We start from the raw sequence: 20,464 nt of genomic DNA on the forward strand, positions 1-20,464 counted from the left end.
TCAACATGATTTTGTTTTGCTTCTGAGACATACAGAATGCCATTTATGGACACTTCCCTAGACAGGGTTTAGATTACACTAGAAATAATCCCACTTGAGACATAATCAAGGGATCCAAAATAACCTATATATCATGTAGAATATATCAAATCTCAATTTAACATTAATTACTTTGTGATAATTTTATCTTAAACTAAATGTATTTAGTTTAAATTTAAGGAGAGTATAGAGCGTATTTGTGGAGGGTATAGAGCACAGCAGACACCCACTTCTGATCCAAGGAGAGACCAACATCAAGCACTAAATTTATTTAGTTTAAGGATTGTCTTCTCATAGCTCCATTGTGTTTCAATTCTAAATTCAGGCTACAGTCTACATGGAGTTTCATATAATCTTCCCCGTTTCAGTTTTGTGGGATTTCTGATTCCTTTTCACTGTTCAAAAACACACCCATGCACCTCATGTTCCCCAGATAGATTTTGTATCAATCATAACCCTAAATAGTGTTTACTGAACCTAAACGATTTCTAAACAGATATGATTTTACATGGTTTGACTTTGTCCTGCTGGAAAATACAGGGATGTCTCTGAAAATTATGGTGTTTGAATGACTGCATATGTCACTCCAAAGAGAACATATTTTTCTGCATTAATAATATGTCAATTACCCATATCATAGCCATGTGCACTGGCACATCCGCTTACCATAACTGATGCTGGCTTTTGAACCTAATGGTGATAAATAAGTTTGGATTGTCCTTTTCCTCTTAATGACACAGAGAACATGGAGGCTGTTTTTTTTTTTTTTCAAAAACAATGCTGCGGTGCCTTTCTATTGTGTCCAGCCATGACTTTTTTTGTTTGGTGAGTTGGCTTTTACTGTGAGATTGGACTAGGTAGGCTGGCCTTTGGTTCCTGGGTGAAGCTTTTGCATGCATGCCTCCAGTTTACAGGTATACCTATAATTGATAATCATTGTTAATTAGTTAATGTTTTGTGGTGTTTATCTTATGGCTGACTTGTAGATAGATATACAGTACCAGTCAACTGTCTAGGCACATGTTTGGATTTATTTTCTAGAGCAATACTGATTTTTCCTTCAAAACTCTAAAATACCTTATATGGAATTAGGTAATTAAGAAACAACAGCAACAGTCAATTGGCATTTTAAGACAGTATTGTCAAATGCATTTGCAAAGCCCATCAAGCACCAAGATGAAACTGGTTGAAATTGGAAGACCATCTCTGGAAGGAAAACAAGACCAAAACTTAAATCTTTTGCAGTGAAATGAATGTCCAAGCCTCAGAAATTACCAATTAACAGCACATCAGATTAGAGCCGTTGTAAAGGATTTACGCTCAGAGCATAAGTAGCAGAAACATCTTAATGTTAAGAGTTCTAAGAAGATTATTGCATTTTCAGCGTTGGCAATGTAGAAAGAAAGCAAAATCAAGAAAGCCCATAGAATTACTGTAGGTGTGTCCGAACTTTTGACACCTCATACACACACAAAGGGCTTTACAGTTTTTTTTTATTACAACAATTTATTCAAAGTTAATTGGTTGGGGGGTTAATTTAAACAAATACTGTAATAATAAGTCATTACAATACTTTTATCGTGTAAAGCGTTTTGCGTGCTGCGCCGCCCCCGCCTGCCGGCTTCACACGCCTCTTCTCGCCTGCGCGTTAGGTTTGACGTCAGTCCAGGTCTAGCTGCTGTCGAGCTCATTTTCCTTTCATTACACCGTGGGATCAATCCAGGTAAAGCTGTCCTCATTAACTCCGTCTCCGCAGCCTGCTTTCGTCTTTTACATGACACGGAAGTGAAAGCAGCCGGTGGATTCGCAGTGTTTTGGTGGCTTTTCACTTAGAAGCTAATAACTAGCTGCCTTTAGCTGATGCAGTGACGGGCGGCATGAAATGATTTTTTCTTTTTTTAAACAATGATGTTTGTGTAAAATATAGCTGGAAGGTGCGCAGTGAGGTCTTACACACTCTGGTCGTGTTCATTTGGACACGTGTTGAGTGTGTGTGAGAGACAGCAGTGCTGCTGCTTTTGTCTTTTCCTGCAGAGTGTCAGAGGAAATGAAGCATCAGCTGATGGGACAGAGAGGCTTCTGAGCGCAGGAGAGGTTAATGCGGTCTGTGCATCGCTGAGTGTGTGTGTGTGTGTGTGTGATTTGATTGTCATGTTTATTCAGATGGAGAAAGCAGACGCCACATCCGAGCTCCAGTCCAGACTGTCGTCACTGTCTGTTTCGTCTTTCTCCGGCATCGCGTCCAAAACCTGTGACTCCAACCCTCTGGACAGGTACAGATTATTCTCAGTTTATTCTGTTTATGGGCTTCATTTATACTGTAGTGTAGAGAAGGAACAATTACAAAGAGATGGATATTACCTTGAGTACAGCGCTCACTTTTTAATGTAGGTCCTTTTAGTCTTGAACATCCAAAACCCTTTAGTTCCCCTGTTCTGTCATTTCCCCCCCATTGTGTCATAAATGATCACTGTCGCCTAGCACCTCCAGTGTCCGGGTTTGATTCCGTCCTCGGGGTCTGTGTGCATGGAGTTCTCCTTGGTTCTTGCTTGGTGGGATTTGCTTGGGTCCACCAGTTTCCTCCCACAGTCCAAAGACATGCAGATAAGGCAAACTGGCATTCCTAAATTGCCCGTACTGTGTGTATGAGTGTGTGCTTGGCGATGCATTGTCACCCTGTCCATGATGTACCCTGCTTAGTGCCCCAAGTCTTCCTCGATCCTCCCTCCCACCCCCCCCGTGCCTGTTTACGATTTTGAAATAGTTAAAGCGCTGCATAAATATAGTAGTTTCATCACAGGTAACATTTAATTAATCCCTATTGCTTTAACAATGGTAGCAATATTTGACAGGCTAATTTAACGTGATCTGTCAAGCCACTAATCAATTGTTAAATTAACCATGCAAAAAAAGGCAATAAAACACACAAATGGGGGGAAAAGCATTACTATACATAAGCTACATTAAAACTGCAAAATGTGATGTATCACTGGTTTGTGTATGTGACTTAGCTGTGGGTAGGAGAGTGATGTGTAGGATGAATTTGTAGAACACCGTCACTGCATTACTTCTCTCTGAAATGAGGGTTTAACTGGAATTATTCCCTGGTTTGCATCAGGATGATGGATTCACTGTTTTGCCTGGTATGAAGGTTTGACTGAAGCGATGAATTGGCTAGTTTGCCTAGGTTGGTGTTTTCACAGTTGTTTTTGCATTATGAATGATTTATTACAGTACATATGCCACATGTACTGCGTGCAACAGTGACTTGAATCAACAGAAAGAGAAAAGCGACTGTCAGCATTTATTCTATGAAATCTTGATGTCAAATGAATAACAATACCTGCTGCGTATGTATAAAAAGCTCAGGCTAATCTGGGACTTCCCTAAAACAGATGTTTTCCATGGAAACATCCACCACAAGCACCTCCTGGGGTAGGGAAGCGACTGTGAGCTGGCGGGTGCAGAAAAGACATAAGTGAAGGAACAGAGAAAGATGGGAATTGATAGGAAGTTACTTATGTAGATGGTTAACAGGATCAGGTGTGGTCTTTGTCTTGAATATAGTCACTTTTCTTTGTGTGCGTTTGTGCTTGTATAGTATATCATCGCTCACTTTCTGTCAGGAAATATTAGGTGCTTGCTGATTTAAAAAGCGTGAGAGCTTTAAATTGTTAAATTAATCAGTTAAACCACCACAATGCTGATTTCTCTCAACCTGGGAAACAGCACTGGCATTGTAATGAAAAGGAGTTTGCAAGGTTCACTACTCATAATAAATTGCTAGTATTTATCAAACTGTTTTTAAGCTCCCTCGTTAAGTTTTAGAACTTATAGCTATTTTGTTAACTTCTCCCCTGGTACATGGTTGGAACCTTTTAAGCTTTTTTAGAATCTTCATGTCAGTGTGTTCCATCCACTAGTGAAAGCAGCAGGGAAGGACAAGGCCTCTTGAACGGCCACTTCAAAGCCACAAACATGACCCTCTGATCTGATCTCCGAATTCTGTACAGTGTGGGCGGAGTCAGCAGTTGACGCAAACTTTCGATACCAAAAAAGGTCATGGGCCGGTCATGAAGTGAATGTTTATGTCCACGGCAGCAATGTTCTCATGTGTGTGGGCTCCATGGGACACATCTATCCGAGTGGCATTAGAATAATAATGCCAAAGGAGTAAAATAATTTTACAGTCGTTGTCGGGCATTTCAGCACCTTTACAGTAGGTAAATACCTATTAGGCTGCCTCTACATTTTTGTTTAGAATGCGATTGCATTTACATTATGCGCCAAAATATACAATGCTAAAATGAAAAGATGAACACTGTACTACTGTATGAGTAATGTGTTTGTGCACTGCCTCACTGTAGACAGTGTTCATATCGTTTACGCAGATTCTCAACCCAGATTCCCGGAACTAAGCTTGCTGCAAACTCCTGCATAAGGAGACTTGCTCACATAATGCAGACATAGTTCTTGGTGGATCCTTACAGCTGAACACACTCTCATTTAACATTCCCCACAAGTATCAGGTATCAGGTGGTGTAAGCTCAGGGGAACAGGACAGGTACGGGAGGAATTGTTCTGCCACCTTTTTTAAACTTGGTCCCCATTTACGACCACTACTATATAAGCAGAAATAATACTCAACTATTAATACTTTTTTTCTGTTCCAGAGACCAATTTTCTGTATATTTTGGCGTGCACCGTATTTCCATATTTGGCTGAAATTAAATTTTTTTGCCTGCTAGCTTCATTCAGTAAATTAATGTAAATTAAAATGTAAATTAATTTGCGCAATAGACTGGATCACTGATGTCTGTTTATTTTTTGGTGTGGTTTATTTAACCCACAGCAATTTTATAGAAAAGGTCCACAAGATAATGTGTTTAGCTGGGGACCAGCCAACACAGTATTATTACGATACCTAGGTAGTTAGTATTTAGTTTGTATTGTCAATATGTTATTATCACAATTTTATAAATATCTTATTTCGATATTAACATATTTTTTTGATTTTCTTTTTGATTCTAAATGAACTTTATTTAACTTCTACCACAGGATGCTGTGCTGCCTGTCAAAGTGTGAATAGTTTAGACTGTGCCACTTTTAAGATTTTAGAGGAATGGCAACATACATAAATAAAAGATTATTTAAAAAAATGATTTTGGAGTGTTGCGATACCTGAATTGCAGCACAAAAGATTTGCGATGCATCACTGAATCTTTTTTTTTTTTTCACCTCCGGTATCTAGTGTTTAACTAGCTCACTCCACCTCACCTGTTGCTTCTGCCAAAGTTCTTCTGGTTTTTGGTGTAGACACTGCCCAGTGACGACATGGCAATCACAAAGCAGCCATTGTGTCTTCAAAGAAACTAGAGTTTACTGAAATGCTGATGTCTGGGCTCGTCTTGATGTTAAAGCAACTTGCATTGATAATTAAAAGGCTTTTGGATTTCTGCCTCTAAACCGTATTCTAATTCGCTTGTACCATCATTACTTTCAAAAGCCATGTTGATACTGCTGAGAAATTCAGGACACCCTAACCCTGTCACATCTGACATGGAAATGGTTTTTGCCATAGCGTTTGAGTTGTGAGCTGACACTGTTCTGGAATAGAGAACACTGAAAGACGTCCGTAATGGTTCCTTCTGCACAGATCCCTGGGTTGCTTGTATCTTCTAAATTACACCATGTGAATCAAATGGGCTTTATAATTAGCTTTTGGCAAGCACCGCCTGTGAATATTGGTTTATAATGTCATTTTGGTGTTGTACTCTGAAATTACGTTTAATTTGTCATCAAGCACACCAATCAGCAATAACTTTGACCACTCTCCTAATAGTAGCTCCACCTTTAGCCACCAAAACAGGCATTTAGGGTGTGTTCTGACACATTTCTTTTGGAAGCAGCATTACTCTTTTGAGCAATTTGAGTTACAGTAGCTCTTCTGTTGGATTGGACTAGCTGAAGGTCAGCCTTCACTAACCACGCGCATTACTGAGCATTGGCTCCCCATGTCCCTGTTGTTGGTTTTCCTTCTTTGGACCACTTTTTGTAGGTCCTAACCACTGCAGACTGGGAACATCCCACAAGTGCTTCAGTTTTGCAGTTACTCTGATCTAGTCGTTTAGCCATCACAATTTGGCCCTTGTCATGCAAATCCTTACGCTTGCCTGTTTTTTTCTGCTTCAAACACTTTCACCAAAGAAAATAAAGGTTTACTTACTTCGTAATAGATCCCACCCACTTCCAGGTGCAGCAATTGTAATGATATATTGTAACTGTAGCTGCTACGACAAGGGCCATATTGTGGTCCAAAGAAGGAAAACCGGAAAACCGGCAGCAGGGTCATGGGTGGCAAAGGCTTACTGATCCACATGGGTAGCGAAGGCTGGCCCGTGTAGATGGAATAGCTTCAGTAGCTCAAATTGAGGTAAAGAGTAATGGTTGTTTGGATAGAAAGGTGTCAGAACACACAGTGCATTACTGTTTCTGTGGCAAAAGGGGATCCACTCAATATTAGGGGGGTGTTCCTAACGTTATGGCTGATTTGTTTATACGTGTGTGCATGTGTATTGTACGTAGTGTTAAACCATGATGTCGGTGTCAACACCTAGACAAATGTGTACAAGGAAAAAATATTCTCGATTTTAATGAAATGTTTTGCTTTATCAAGACTTCAAAGCACAGATCTTTCTCAACCCGTAACACACCCTGACAACCAGAGCCAAATGGATGACAACAGCAACACCAGAGAATTACAGCAACCCACCAAGGTGTAGTATCCCAGTCTGAGCACTTTATATAATGTTTTGTGCTTATTTCTGAGGATTTATTGTGCTTCTGTATGATTTCATAAGGATGAGCCAGCTGCAGAAGGAGACTCTGTGGAAAGCAGCACAGCTGAAAAATCCGCTGGAGAGAGAAAAGGTTAGCACACCTCCTCCTAAACAGCCTTCGCCAACTGCTAGAAACCTTGTCATCATCTTTCATCATGGTCTCCTGAGAGGCTATCTTAAAAAGATATCTTAGGCATGTTCCCTCTCAGGAATTACAGCAGATAAAACAAACTTTAGCAGACGCTTTTTAAGAGCTTAAATATGAATGTCTGTACTGTACATTTGATGGTTCATGCCATTTTCCAGTTGGCTAATCATGTGGCAGCAGTGCAATGCGTAAAAAGCTCTAGATATAGGCTAAGCATTTTGTTTAATAAACACTTATAATAATTTGTTAAAAATTATTATATAAATATCATTAATCGTGTTCATATAATAATCAAATATTGATAATCATATCAATATCATTAAATAAACAGAAGCTTTGTGTTGTGCTGCTGCCACATGATTGGCTGATTGTATAGCTGCCTAAATAAGCATATGTAAATATGTTCCTATTAAAATTATTTGTAAATGTATTTTTTTGTGTGTGTGTTGCCGGTATATTATTTTAAAATTGTTGTTTTAAGGTTTACACAGTTCAGAAAACTCTGACTATCCATAATGAGTATTGTGGATCTAAGAGCAAGCTGAAAGCTTTCAAAGGACGCAAGATATATTTTTGATCACTGTACAATTTGATAAATTGTAGCTTGATTGAAAAAAAAAGTAAAGTATTTGTTATTTTACTAGATTTCACTGGAAGTTTAATTCTCTACAAATTATTGTGTCTAAGCAAAATAACATTTCTTTTTATTGACTGCATAAATATGTGGTCATAACCTTTGGAATCAAACACAACCCACCTTGTATGCATTGAGGATGTTATGCAATCATTACTTTACATTTGAGAACCTTCTGTTTTTCCTTGCCTGTTAACAGGCCTTCTTTTCTTGAAACTTTTAAATGAAATTTAAATGAAAAACAACCCTGTTGCAGCCTTACCGCCTATGCAGCCAGCCAACACATGGACCGCTGCGTCTCTAAAAGAGCTTAAGGCTAAGCTGCGACAAGAGAAGGACTGCATGGTCACTATTTATCGTGGAGACATCATGACGGTCAATGTACCCACCATCCCTGAGGCCAAGCGCGTGTGCTGGGAGTTTGCTACAGATGGCTACGACATCGGGTTTGGGGTATACTTTGACTGGTCACCTGTTACCAACAAAGCCATAACGGTGCACATCAGCGAATCCAGCGATGATGAGGATGAAGATGATGAGCTTGAAGGTCAGGAAATATCTCATGCCTTTGTTTAGAATTGCTAGTGGAAAGACATTTAGATCGTTCCGGTCCATTATAAAACAGGATGTGCATCTGTGATAACCTTCAAATGTTGCTAATTGACTAAAAGTTTCATGATTTACAATATTATGAAGCTAGCAGTTGGCAACACAGTCAGTGCTATCTTCAGCCTATCTATTTGTTTAGCACACTGTGGACATTATCATAATCTGTGCGCTGAGGGATAGTGGTAGTTCGGTAATGAAATGGGGTTTGGGGACTTGCGTTTGTTGAGATGCATGTGTTTGATGCTAATTTAGAAAAAATTGTCTACCCTTATACTATAGACCTGTGATAAAATCTGGTGGTTTGAAGGGACATGCTTTGGTAAAGCAATAAACTGAACTATCTTTCAGCTGCTTCCGTCGCCATAGCGGACCATCTGATCAAACACATGTCATCAAACACACAACTTGGCACAGGTTTTAGGTTGGATGCCCTTCCTGATACAATCCTCCCATTTTTCTAACCAGGCTTGGGTATGTATGCAGTGCCTGGGTAGCATGGGGTGTGGTGTAGTAACCAAGAATGGTGGTGATCCTTAGATCCCGAGATTAACAGTCATGCCTGAGCTACCACTCCCTGGCAAAGCAGTGAATTGCTGGCTAATTAATTTATTATGTGACATACTGAGATTATTACAAACCCAGCAACTGCTTATTTCCTTGCTTTGGAATACAGTACTAATGATTCTTCAATCCAGTACAGTCTATAGTATCCAGGTATTCTCACAAAAAAGAAGAAGAAATTAACTAAATTTAAAATTCATGGCATCAAGGACCTCCTATGGATTCAACTCGTTATGTTATCGCTGAACCTTTGCGTAATGCCTGATATTAGTCTTTGAGGGGACCATCCGATCCGCACATCTTGGCACAGGTTTTTACGCCGGATGCCCTTTCTGATGCAACCCTCACATTTTATCCAGGCTTGGGAACAGCACTGCATCCACTGACTGGGTTTGGCCAATGAGTGAAAATTAAACATGGGCCTTCCACAAGGCAGGCATGAAACCTACCACTGAGCCACCAATGACCAAGAATGCAGTCCCCGGTACTGCAGTTAATAACTAACTGCTCTGTTTTCATGCCACGTTTTTATTTAGTAAGCTAGACCTACTTAATTATTTTAACTCGGTTACATCAAGTATAAATGTTGTCTAATAAATGTATCAATAAATGTGAAATATTTAAGTATAAAACAGAAACCTAGAAGCCTAAAAGCATGTGCACTAGTAATGCGCGGGTCGGGTATTTTTCCAACCCGCGGGTCCCGCTTTTATGAAATTATTCGGCCCGCCCCAGCCCGCCTCGCACCACTGTATCTATTTTTACAGCCCGCCCCGCACCCGCGACCATTAAATAGACATACTAGGCATTGTAATTCAAATGAAAACAGCCTTTATTTCAGCCTGAAAGTGCTTGGAAACATCGTCCTGTAAACAGTGGCAACTGTAAACTGTGTGGCAACAACATATGATTATGAATATGAACGATAAATCAGATCATTGATAATAATGATACACATTTTAAACATTTACAAAGCAGCGTTTTAATCTGGGCTAAACATTTTTTTTATTTTAGATTTGTATAGGGCAGGCTTACAGTTTACAGCCTACGCTAAATAGCCACTGACTTTTTTTTCCCATTTATCACACGGAAATGTTTATTTAGCGTTTTTATGTTCGCTGTGCAAAAAAAGAATGCTAAAACATTAGATTTAGCAGGCTGACCTTTTTTTCTTTTAATGATGTAAATTCCCGACCTCAGTGTCTCCCGCACCTTGTCTTCCATCTTCACTTTTATTTATTTGTTTTTGTTTCGATTGGCAGCGGTAGCTACTTGGTGCTTCCGTGACTTGTCACGTGACGTAACCTTATCAAAGACCTTAATAAACTTAACACACATGGATTATTTATTTACATTTGTTTTTAATGACCTGCCCCAACCCGCCCCGCAAATAAAGTGACGATTTCTTTACCTGCCCCAACCCGTCCTGCGGGTTACCTGCGGGGTCCGCGGGTTATCAGACGACCCACGCATCACTAATGTGCACACCTGACCGTCATGATATCAGAACATGTGTTTTCATTACTTAACCATGGACATTTTTAGAGTTGGTCCCTTTTGCTGTTATAATAACCTTCACACTTAAGTTAAGACCTTTTACACGTTTGTAGACTGTGGATTTGCTCGTTTAGCCACAAGAGAATTAGTGTGATGTTGGGTGAGGAGGTTTGGAGAGCAGTGTTCCCAATCTATGATCTAAGATATTCTATGCAGTTATGTGCTTTATTTTATTTTGGGGAAGGTCCACATTTCTTTGGCCATATAGCTTATACTGCTTTTTTTTTTTTTTTTTTTTTTTTTGTAACGGGAGGTAGTTAGCTGACTGTGTTATTATTGTGGACCACCTGCCGCAGTGACACTATCCTTTTGAATAGGACTGGCTTTTATATAGTGTCCACTGTTTCTTTAGGCTGTGAGACTCTGAATGGGATGTAAAATGGAGTTATTGTAAATGTAAATATGGGTGGCTGTCTAAATCATTTAACAAAATTGTTGTTTGACATTGTATTGATTTTATAGGGTACTTGTGATTTTGTATTTTGGGTAAGGTATTTAATATTAAATAAACAAGTTATTTAACTCGTAAGCTTTGATTATATACTGCTGCTGAAGACTATATTTGTTGTCTTATAGCTGCACCTGTTGTTCCTGGAGATGTGGAGAAAGGGTCCAAAACGGCAGCCAAATCTAATTTGGGAGAAATCCTTCCTGTGTACCGTCAGGACAGTCACCTGGCTGTTCAAGGGGGTAGTCACAGTTTCCCAGGAGAGGGCACATACCTCCTAAAGTTCGACAATTCCTACTCCTTATGGCGGAATAAGACTCTGTACTACAGAGTGTACTATAGTGAATGAGGAACCAAGCACACATCTGCAGATAAATGTTTTGATATTATATATTTTTGATCAATACATAGATATATATTTACAACACTGTACACATATCATTCCGCTATTAATTCAAACACTGATTCTTATTTTGATGCAGACTTTATTGTATAGATGCTAAGCGAAACGCAGCCAATCAGATTTCTCCTAGTCTATATACAAGTTTTTTAATCTGAGTATGATATAGCTTGGTTTAATGTGAAAATATGTTGTGTATGTGTGTGTGTTTTTCAATTGTGTAAACAGTTTGTGAAGTGCCCATATACATGTTTGGTATTTATGTTGTCTTGTCGCACCTCAACACACAACTGTGTCCCTGGTAATCAGGTAAAAGATTGCTTAAGGAAAAGATCCTTAAGAAAATGAATGGATTGCTCAGCACAATATGGTAAATAAATAAGGAAATGATGAAAGAGTGGTTGTGTGATGTGGGTCTGGCCACTACTGACTCAGGTGATGAATACTAATTGAAATTTATATTCAATTACAGACAAAACACAGCCAGCGCTGATCCTGCATTGATTTATCTGAGGTGTATCAACATGTTTATTGTTGTAGCTTTGAGGTTCATTTTTTTTTGTACACTATCCAGCATAACCTATCTATTGGCAATGATGCAGGCCCTCAGATACACATTCACACATTCTCTTGTTTGTTCTTTCGTTCTCTTTCTCCCCCCCCCCCCCCCCCTTTTTTTTTTTTACTGCATATGCAGCATCCATTAACTCCGTCACTAGGGATACTGGCCACAGGCTGCCTTTTTATGACTTGAGTGCAAACTGTTTCCTGTCACGAGAAGCCAAGTTGCAAAATAACTAATTCAATATTTACATGGCCCACCAGGTACCATTTGGTGGGGGGGGGTCAGGGTATCTTCCTTTCTGAGTTGTTCTTTCATAATAAAGGTTGACATGCTATTAATCTAGTTTAGAAACATCATATGTGCTGCTTTAAATGAACAATGTTTTACACAAAGCTCTATTGACAATCTTAGTAGTGTGCAGTGTGTGTTTTGTGTGTGTGTGTTTTTTAAACTACATGTCCATGAGTACCAAAACACAAGTGTTGACTTGACGGAGATAATTTCAATAATGTGAGCAAATCAGCAGCTTAAAAGAGAGTTCTGCTTATACACCTGCACACAGTCTATTTGCACACTTTTTTTTTTTAACGTTCTGGTTATTTGCATGTTTCCAAAGGGATCTTTCAATTGTGCTGCTGAAATATTCAATACTGACGTTGTGCTTTTTTTGTGTGTGCCATGTTATTGTTTGTGATGTATTAGTCTATCATTCGTCTTCTGCTTTCACTCCACTGCTTCTGCTTTTTATTCAATAAATATTTGTACACTGTAAGCTTGTAAATTTGTATTAATTTTATTTATTTATTTAGGTATGTTAATCTCTTTAACCTTTTAACTCTACTTTACTACTCAACATATAAAAACCATTTAAGATGTTCACCAAAATAGATTTTTAATACCAATGCAACCAAACAGTTTCATATCACTTATTAAAGTATTACAAAAACTCAACAAATACTCGATATGGGGTAATTTTAGTAACTTCATAAATTCATTTATCTACTGTAACAGTTTAGGACCCTGTCCATGGTGTACCCTGCCTCGTGCCCTAAGCCTCCTGGGATAGGCTCCAGGTCCCCGCGACCCTGAATACAGGACAAAGCGGTATAGAAGATGAGTGAGTGAGTAACGGTTTAGGTTGGGGACCTGATCAATGTCACAGAAATACTCTTTGGATGGAATGCTGGCTAACTGAAGGGATATATTCACACCTGTTTGTTTGGGGATTTTTTTCCCCTTCAATTTTACTTGTGTTAATGTGTATAGTTTTTAATTTAATAACTTTCCACTGCAAATATAGTCTTATCAGGACAAATTGATTATTCTATAGAAAGGGTGGAATTTGGGTTATAAAAATCTCCTGAAATATATTTCTTCTTTCACACCTAGAACTTCTTTAATAACAACAACTTAGTTTTAAACTTTATGAGCAGCACCAGCAAAACTAAGTGACAGCACTTTTCACCATTTTTGTAGAATAACCCAAATATAAAAAGATTAATAATACATAGGACATACCACAATGAAGCCACATATGAGCCACTTCAAAAGTTGTCATACATAATTTATAATTTATTTGTTTATTATAAAATCTAGAGTAATAAAAAAACATTCTGTATTGATGTATTGTAAAGTTTTTAAGTTATACTTTAGGCAACGCTAATGAAATAGATTAAAAATATCAAATATTGCCTCATTTTGGGGTGTTTTTCAGATAGGAAGAAAAAAAAGCAGTTTTTTTCTACATTGGAATTTAATTCAGGTTTTAACGTAATGAAGCCTCATCTTATTCCTACTGCCATTTCAACAGTTTTGTATTTACTAACTACAGCATTTCCACACTCAAATTAATATATTTACCCAAGATGCATGAATGGGTACCCTGCATCACGTGGTGCAAAAGGGGCGGGACCTTAATTGCTGCCAGCGATTCTGAATGAACTCAATTTAAGCGCGGGAGAAGCGAGCCTGCGCGGGGGTGACGTGTTTTAATTTGTTAGCTTTATTTTATTTTTTTAGGAGAAGCATGGGGAAAACACACTTTTATGCGTTGTGGTCCTTACACGAAGCACCTCGTCAATTTATCAGGTGACATTGTCTTTTAAGTTTTGAAAGATTTAATTGAAAGTACCTCATGAATCATTGACCTTTCTTCCCCGCTGTTTGTTCAGTAACGTGAACCGCAGCAGCTACCAGCTCCAGATCCCACTGCCGCTTCCCAGGCAGCTCGTCGTGTTCAGTCTGGGAGACTGGACCTCATTTTCTTGCGACACAACAGTGTTAATTGAGGTGTTTGTTAGCCCGGATGTGAAACCACAGAAAATTGGGATTCTTTCATCTCATTCAAGGTATGAACATGGACCTATTAAAGCACCTAACGCCCACCTGTTCAAGTGAATTTACATACGGGTCATTCTACAGAAAATAGAGTGGAAAGTCCTGTCCCTTAATTTTTCCTGTTGCTAAAATTATTTAAATGAACATAACACATTACTTGTATGTTTAATAAATATAGTATGTACTTTTAATCATAAAATCAATTTTCTTACGGTAATGTTTAATATTTAATTGTAGCATTTCTTTTTTGTTGTTGTAAAAGGTCAAGTCTGCAGAATTTTTTTTTGTCAATATGATCACACATGGAAGTGGAACCATATACTTTTCATCTAAAGATATTTTTCCATGAAACAAATCTGATTCACAATAAAATCAATATCTTATCAAATAAGAGGAACAGGGAAATCATAAAATAGTATTTGATTATAATTACTGTAAGTGTCTGTAAATTATAAAATGTATTTAAAAAATAATTGTGTGTGTATATATACATACTTTGTGTGTGTACTGTATATTTGCGAGTGTATGATATAGATTACTTTGTGTGTATATATACAAAGTATAAAATTCTAGGTGTGAAAGAAAGATATTTATAAATATCTATATAATATATAAGATATATATATATTTTTTTTTTTTTTTTATGACACAGATTCCACCTTTTCTGTAGAATGGCCTATGTACATTTATGGCATTTGGCAGACAGCCTTATCCAGAGCGACTTCCATTTATCTCATTACATTAAGCAGTTGAGAGTTAAGGGCCTTGCTCAAGGGCCCTACAGTGGTGGTGGGGTTTAAACCTGGGACCTTCCGATCTGTAGTCCTACATCCTTACCACCCCTGAGTAAATAATGAACAAAATGCACTTATTATAGATAAACTTACAAATGTCTACCTGTATCTTTATTTCTTCTATTTTTACATTGAAAGTTGTTTGGTGTGGCAAGGAGACTGGTCAGGGAGTCTTTTAAATGAATCTACAACGAAGGCAAGAAGAGGTGGATATGCCAAAGTGTTGCTCACTGTCTGTGGAGAGGTATTTTCATCTTTATTTATTTTTTTATTTTTTTATTTATCCCGCCTCCCACCTCTGTAAATTAATGCTACTAGGGACTGTGGAGGCCAATGGATTACCATCATATTCTCATCTTACAACTGTGGTAGGACCTATAGGCAATTTGGAAACCCCAATTAGCATGAAGAGAACATGTAAAATCCATGCACACAGACCCAGAGGTGGAAATTGAACCCGGTAGTTGCAAGGCAACACTGCCAACCGCTAGGCCACCATACTGCCATGCTTTTAATTTAAGGTCTAAAAAAGACCTGGTTTTGAGCCCCATATGCATAGACAATACACGTTGTTGTTGTTGTTTGTTACATCTTACTGCCTGGTACTTGCTGCCATTGACTATTTTATTAGTTACACACCTGTCAGTGATACTCCAGATCTATACCAGGTGTTATTTGAATTGTGGACCATTTTCACTCAGCAGTGAAACAGTAGTCGGTGACCTCTGCTGTATTTCATCTGGTTAGTAGTTAAAAACCACTATCAGCCATCCATCAAAAAATAACTAACACTACAGAATCTGTAGTACCTAATAAACTGGCAGCTAAGTCCTAAACAGGAAAAACTGAACCGCATTTAACAGCCAAGTGTTTTGGCAAAAAAAAAAAAAAAAAAACACAAAATGTAGATCTGGTGGTATCTATCGATCATATCACTATATTTTTATATATAGCACTTAGCATGAAAGACATTTTTATTTATTGCTTTATATAGTATTCACATTATGACATAAGTATGTTGCTACTCATCTCTTTTATAATATAGGTGCGAGCCAGCTTTTTTAGTAGTACACCGCTCGTGAAAAGGCGACGACGAGCCCCCAATCAGTCCACCAATTTTTCCCAGACCCTTCTGAGCAGTGCTAGCAGCAACAACAATGTGAGGAACTCCGTGTTCAATTTAAATCTAGTTTAACAAAAATTTACCCTATTTTGTTTCCTAGATACATAAAAATGCAGCTAAAACTGTTTTATTATATGAATTATTTTTTTTGATTGTTTAGGCAAGTTAATAACACTTAACTTATAATACGATGCATTTAACTACTTAATGGTGATCATATCCTTCTTAAGATCATCACCTCAGAAACATCTCAGAGAACATCACCAGAGGACAGTTATGTGGAGCTCAAAACAAGCAAAGGGGAGATTCAAAATATCAGCCTCAGAACATCAGGAGTTTGGGCTTTGGTAAGGACTACACAATGACATTCGTTGTTTATGAATTAGAAAGTAAGCAGTTGGTAACTCTTAGTGTAAAGATTAAAGAATTAACCAGAAAAAAATAACCCATAAGGTTTTGACATGGAGGTAATAAAGGATTAGTATATATGAAATCTAAGAATTTTAATTGATTAAATTATTTATATTATATAACTTTAACAAACACATTTTGCAAATATATTACCATAAATGCATTGTCTTTTTGGATTGCTTACAGAGCCCAGGAGGTAAGATGTAGATTAATAACATTTTGTATCATACTAACAAAAGGCTATCCTTTTAAAATAAAGTATGATCCATTAAAAAAAAAAAAAAAAAAAAAAAAGTTACCATTTTGCTTCAGATGACCTATCCATTAGGCTAAGCAACAGTTTATAATGATCGCCACTGTAACAAAATTAAAATTTTGGATTCTCTGGCTATGACTCAGACGCCATGTTCCCAGATCCAACATAATAAATTGCAAGGATTTGAATTATTACCTTCATAATAAAACTCGCCACCTATTCCAATATCTAATTTCATGTTTCTCTGTACTGTCTGGAGGATAAATCTCCCAAAAAGACTGTGATACAAAAAAGAGGATATAGTTTGAGTTCTGAGGGATCAGAAACAAAGCAGATGTCAAGCCAAGATTCAAGCCCCAAGAAGTGCAAACAGACCATATATACATCACAAAACGAGAGGACGGAAATTGAAAGGGCAAGGAATTCTCGGGCAGGTAAACACTTTTTACTTTTTTTTTTTAAACACACATTTTTTGATCCCTAGTCTAAAGAAACTTTATTAGCCTCCTGGTCTGGTGTGTCCATTTTGAAATCTTTTTAAATCTTTGACAAATACTAAAATGGTTTAAATAAAAGTTAAAAAAATATTTTTTAGCATACCCTTATTGGCTAGGTTATTACACCACCAGATTAATGCTGGGTAATATCACAACAGCTTCAGTTCCTCCTGGCATGGATTCTACAAGGTGAAAATATACCCTTGAGATTATAACCCATAATGACATGATTGCATCAGCTAATTGCTGCAAAATGTCACCTGAACATTCACTCTCCCAGTCTCTCATACATCACCATCTCAAGGGTCCTTTCCTAGATTCAGGTGACTGGAGAGGCTGCTGAAGTACACAACTCTTTGCTGTGTTTATTCAATTAGTTTTGAGACAATTTGTGCTTTATAACATGGTGGATAATTATGCTTAAAGTATCCATTATAAGTTGGGTAAATTGTGGCTATAAAGTGGTACACAGTTCCAACACTATCACTTACTGTTTTGCTGATCATGATATTACTGTGCCTTGTGATTTGTCAGCTTTGTGATTTGTCTTACTGACCTGAACCCCTTAGAGAATCTATGGGGTATTGACAAGGGGGAGATAAGAAAAACTTGACTATCACAGCAACCTGGTCTTCAATAGCATCTCAGAAGTGTCACAGCATCACAACCTGTGCCACAGGCTGATCAACAGCAAAAACTGCCAAAAAAGTAAATGTTGGCCATGATGGAAACCAGAACACCAAGTGCACCAGAGTCCACTACACAATGGATCCCAGACAAAGGGTGCAAGGCCACCACCCCAGCTTCCACATTCCCCAGATCCCAATCTGCACCCATGGCTTGCGCCGGACAAACAAGACTGATCTATGGAGGCCCCATCCCCACAACACCCAAAGGATTTGCTGCCTACAAAAGACTGGGCATAATGTTAAGATTATATACCCATTTGGTTGGTTGGCCGGTCAGTTGGTCACCAGGAACCAACTGATAAGATGTTATCAATATATATAGAGGGGCCCAAAAAATGTATACACATTTACAGTTATTTTTAACCTTTTGAAAACTCCTAATTGAATTATGACAGCAATGTGTAGTAGTATGTTTCATCAAAAGATTTTTTTGGGCCCCTCCAGATGTATTAAATAAATTGATGGATGGATCGTTCTTTGTGTGTACATTAATGACGTGCTTAGAAGTACTGTTTTTAACTTGCCAGAGCATCCGTCAATGCGCTGGAACCATACCATGTGTTTATGTGATCCTGACACCGCTGTTTTGATTGGTGGTGAGACTGCAGACCAAAACTACTGTACAGACTCCATATGGAAGCTGGAGATAGGTGTGTTATCTGGTTGTGTATACTGTAGGTACCTCCTATTAAGTTTGCATAAGACAATTAAGACATTGAATATTAACCTTCTGTCTGTCTCTATAGATGGTGATTTTTGGTTCCCCATGAACTCTTCTACAGTTGGGCCACTCCCTCCCAGCTCTCAAGGCCAATCGGCAGCTTTTGACCCTGACAATAAGGTTGTTTATGTATATGGTGGGCATAAAGAAGGTCAACGCTATAGTAATATATATATCCTGGACACACAGACATGGAAGTGGAAACTTATCGAAGTGAGTTTGAGTTAACATATTTAGCTAAGTGTAGTTTTCAGTAGAGTAACCAGTGGTGAATGTATGTAGTTTATTAATTATATATATAATTTTTTTTTTTTTTAAACCAGGCAAAAGGCAGTGTCCCATCATTAGCATATCATAGCTGCAGTATTTATAAGAGTGAGCTGTATGTATTTGGAGGGTTGCAGCAAAGACGAGCTAATGGAGCCAAAGTTTGTAGTAATGCCCTTTACATCTTCAACCCTGAACATGGGCTCTGGTACAAACCAATCGTTGAAGGGCAGCGTCCTCTGCCTAGGTTTGGGTTAGTGTGACATTTCGTATTATAATCTAATACAAGCTTTTTGCCTTTTTGGCAAAAATAAATGGTTCATATGCATAATTATGCTTTTCATGCCTCTCCATACTTTTGATATTTATCAACAGGCACTCCAGCACCCTACTGGCTGACAAACTGGTGATATACGGAGGCAGAAAAACAGCTGCCTACCTCAACGACCTCCACATTTTAGACCTTGGTAATGGAAAATCACTATTTCAAAGAATGAAATACATAAAAATTATTATAAAAATGGCACTAACTGTTTAAATTATCGCTAAAGGATTTATGGAATACACTGCAGTGAAATATGAAAACTTGCCACCCCTTGCCCGTGGGTAAGAGTGTGCTGTGATTTCAATTAACTTATACTGTATATAACATTGTCAAACCTATTCAAATGAATGTAAAATTAAAATGTGACTGTGATTATAAATTCTTTTTCCTCCATTTCCATGGCCAGGTTTCATGCTGCTCTGCCCGTGTCTGACAACAGGGTGATGATCAGCGGAGGCTGCGGTGCTTTAGGAGCACTACAAGATCTCCATCTCTTCAATATAGGTTTTTTAAATTAATTAATTAATTGATTATTTTTATTATAATTATTAAAGAATATAGTGTGGTATACTAAAATTGGTTGTTTGCCAATAAAGTGATTTTTGTAAAAATAAATGAATAAATTGTTACAGAGACAAACTGCTGGACATCATTGGTGTGTCCGCTGCTCTGCTCAAAGCCTCGTGCTGGACACAGTCTAATCAGTCTGACCGGCACGGCACCATCACACACTGATGAAATGGACCAGGAAGATGGCCTTTATACCTGTCCTTCCATAGAGTACACCATCTTGGTGTTTGGGGGTTCGGATTGCACTGGCACATTTTATGATGATGCATTTAAATGCGTCATGAAGATCCCTGCTGAAGAGGAGGGACTAGATGTAAAAGCAACTCACAAGATCACAATGCATGGCTGAGATACTTGAGACTGATGTTATTCTAAAATGTATTTTTCCCCCTTTACAGCACTTATAAAAGGAAATGGAACTTTTTTTTTTTTTACATTTATTTTAAAGTTGATTTTACAGATTTAAACAGCTGCTTGGCAGCTACTGTTTAATTTGCCTAATACAAATTAAGATTTTTACTTTCAGTACCATTATTTTTTTGCAAGTCTAGAAATTAACAACACTGGTTGTTCTTTTTGTCCAATAAATATTGGCACCTTTTTTTTTCCTCTAACTCATTTTGATTTTTTTTTTTTTTTTAACCTTTTATTTAACAGGTGTTTGTGTAGTTTGT

At 37.9% G+C, this 20,464-nt stretch overlaps 2 protein-coding genes across 3 annotated transcripts; both read left to right on the plus strand.

Annotated features, from left to right (window-relative positions):
• The first annotated feature begins 1,663 nt into the window (after window positions 1–1,663).
• Window positions 1,664–12,572, plus strand: tmed8 (transmembrane p24 trafficking protein 8). The gene is made up of 6 exons (XM_053510613.1): window positions 1,664–1,762; window positions 2,203–2,312; window positions 6,716–6,815; window positions 6,900–6,969; window positions 7,917–8,207; window positions 10,964–12,572. The coding sequence occupies exons 2-6, from the start codon at window positions 2,203–2,205 to the stop codon at window positions 11,182–11,184; spliced, it is 792 nt and encodes a 263-aa protein (XP_053366588.1). The 5' UTR covers window positions 1,664–1,762; the 3' UTR covers window positions 11,185–12,572.
• Window positions 12,573–13,775: 1,203 nt separating this feature from the next.
• Window positions 13,776–20,398, plus strand: zgc:163014 (uncharacterized protein LOC100038766 homolog). Of its 2 annotated transcripts, XM_053510531.1 has the most exons (13): window positions 13,776–13,888; window positions 13,972–14,148; window positions 15,070–15,175; window positions 15,977–16,090; window positions 16,285–16,401; window positions 16,981–17,155; window positions 18,435–18,557; window positions 18,654–18,841; window positions 18,952–19,148; window positions 19,271–19,362; window positions 19,447–19,501; window positions 19,627–19,724; window positions 19,853–20,398. In XM_053510531.1, exons 1-13 carry the CDS (start codon window positions 13,827–13,829, stop codon window positions 20,137–20,139), a joined length of 1,791 nt encoding a protein of 596 aa, XP_053366506.1. In that variant the 5' UTR covers window positions 13,776–13,826; the 3' UTR covers window positions 20,140–20,398. The 2 variants fall into 2 exon arrangements, with proteins under 2 accessions (XP_053366506.1, XP_053366507.1); XM_053510532.1 differs by lacking the exon at window positions 15,977–16,090.
• The last annotated feature ends 66 nt before the right edge of the window (window positions 20,399–20,464 follow it).

The sequence above is a fragment of the Clarias gariepinus genome, chromosome 13, assembly GCF_024256425.1.
Source record: "Clarias gariepinus isolate MV-2021 ecotype Netherlands chromosome 13, CGAR_prim_01v2, whole genome shotgun sequence".
Lineage (NCBI taxonomy): Eukaryota > Metazoa > Chordata > Actinopteri > Siluriformes > Clariidae > Clarias > Clarias gariepinus.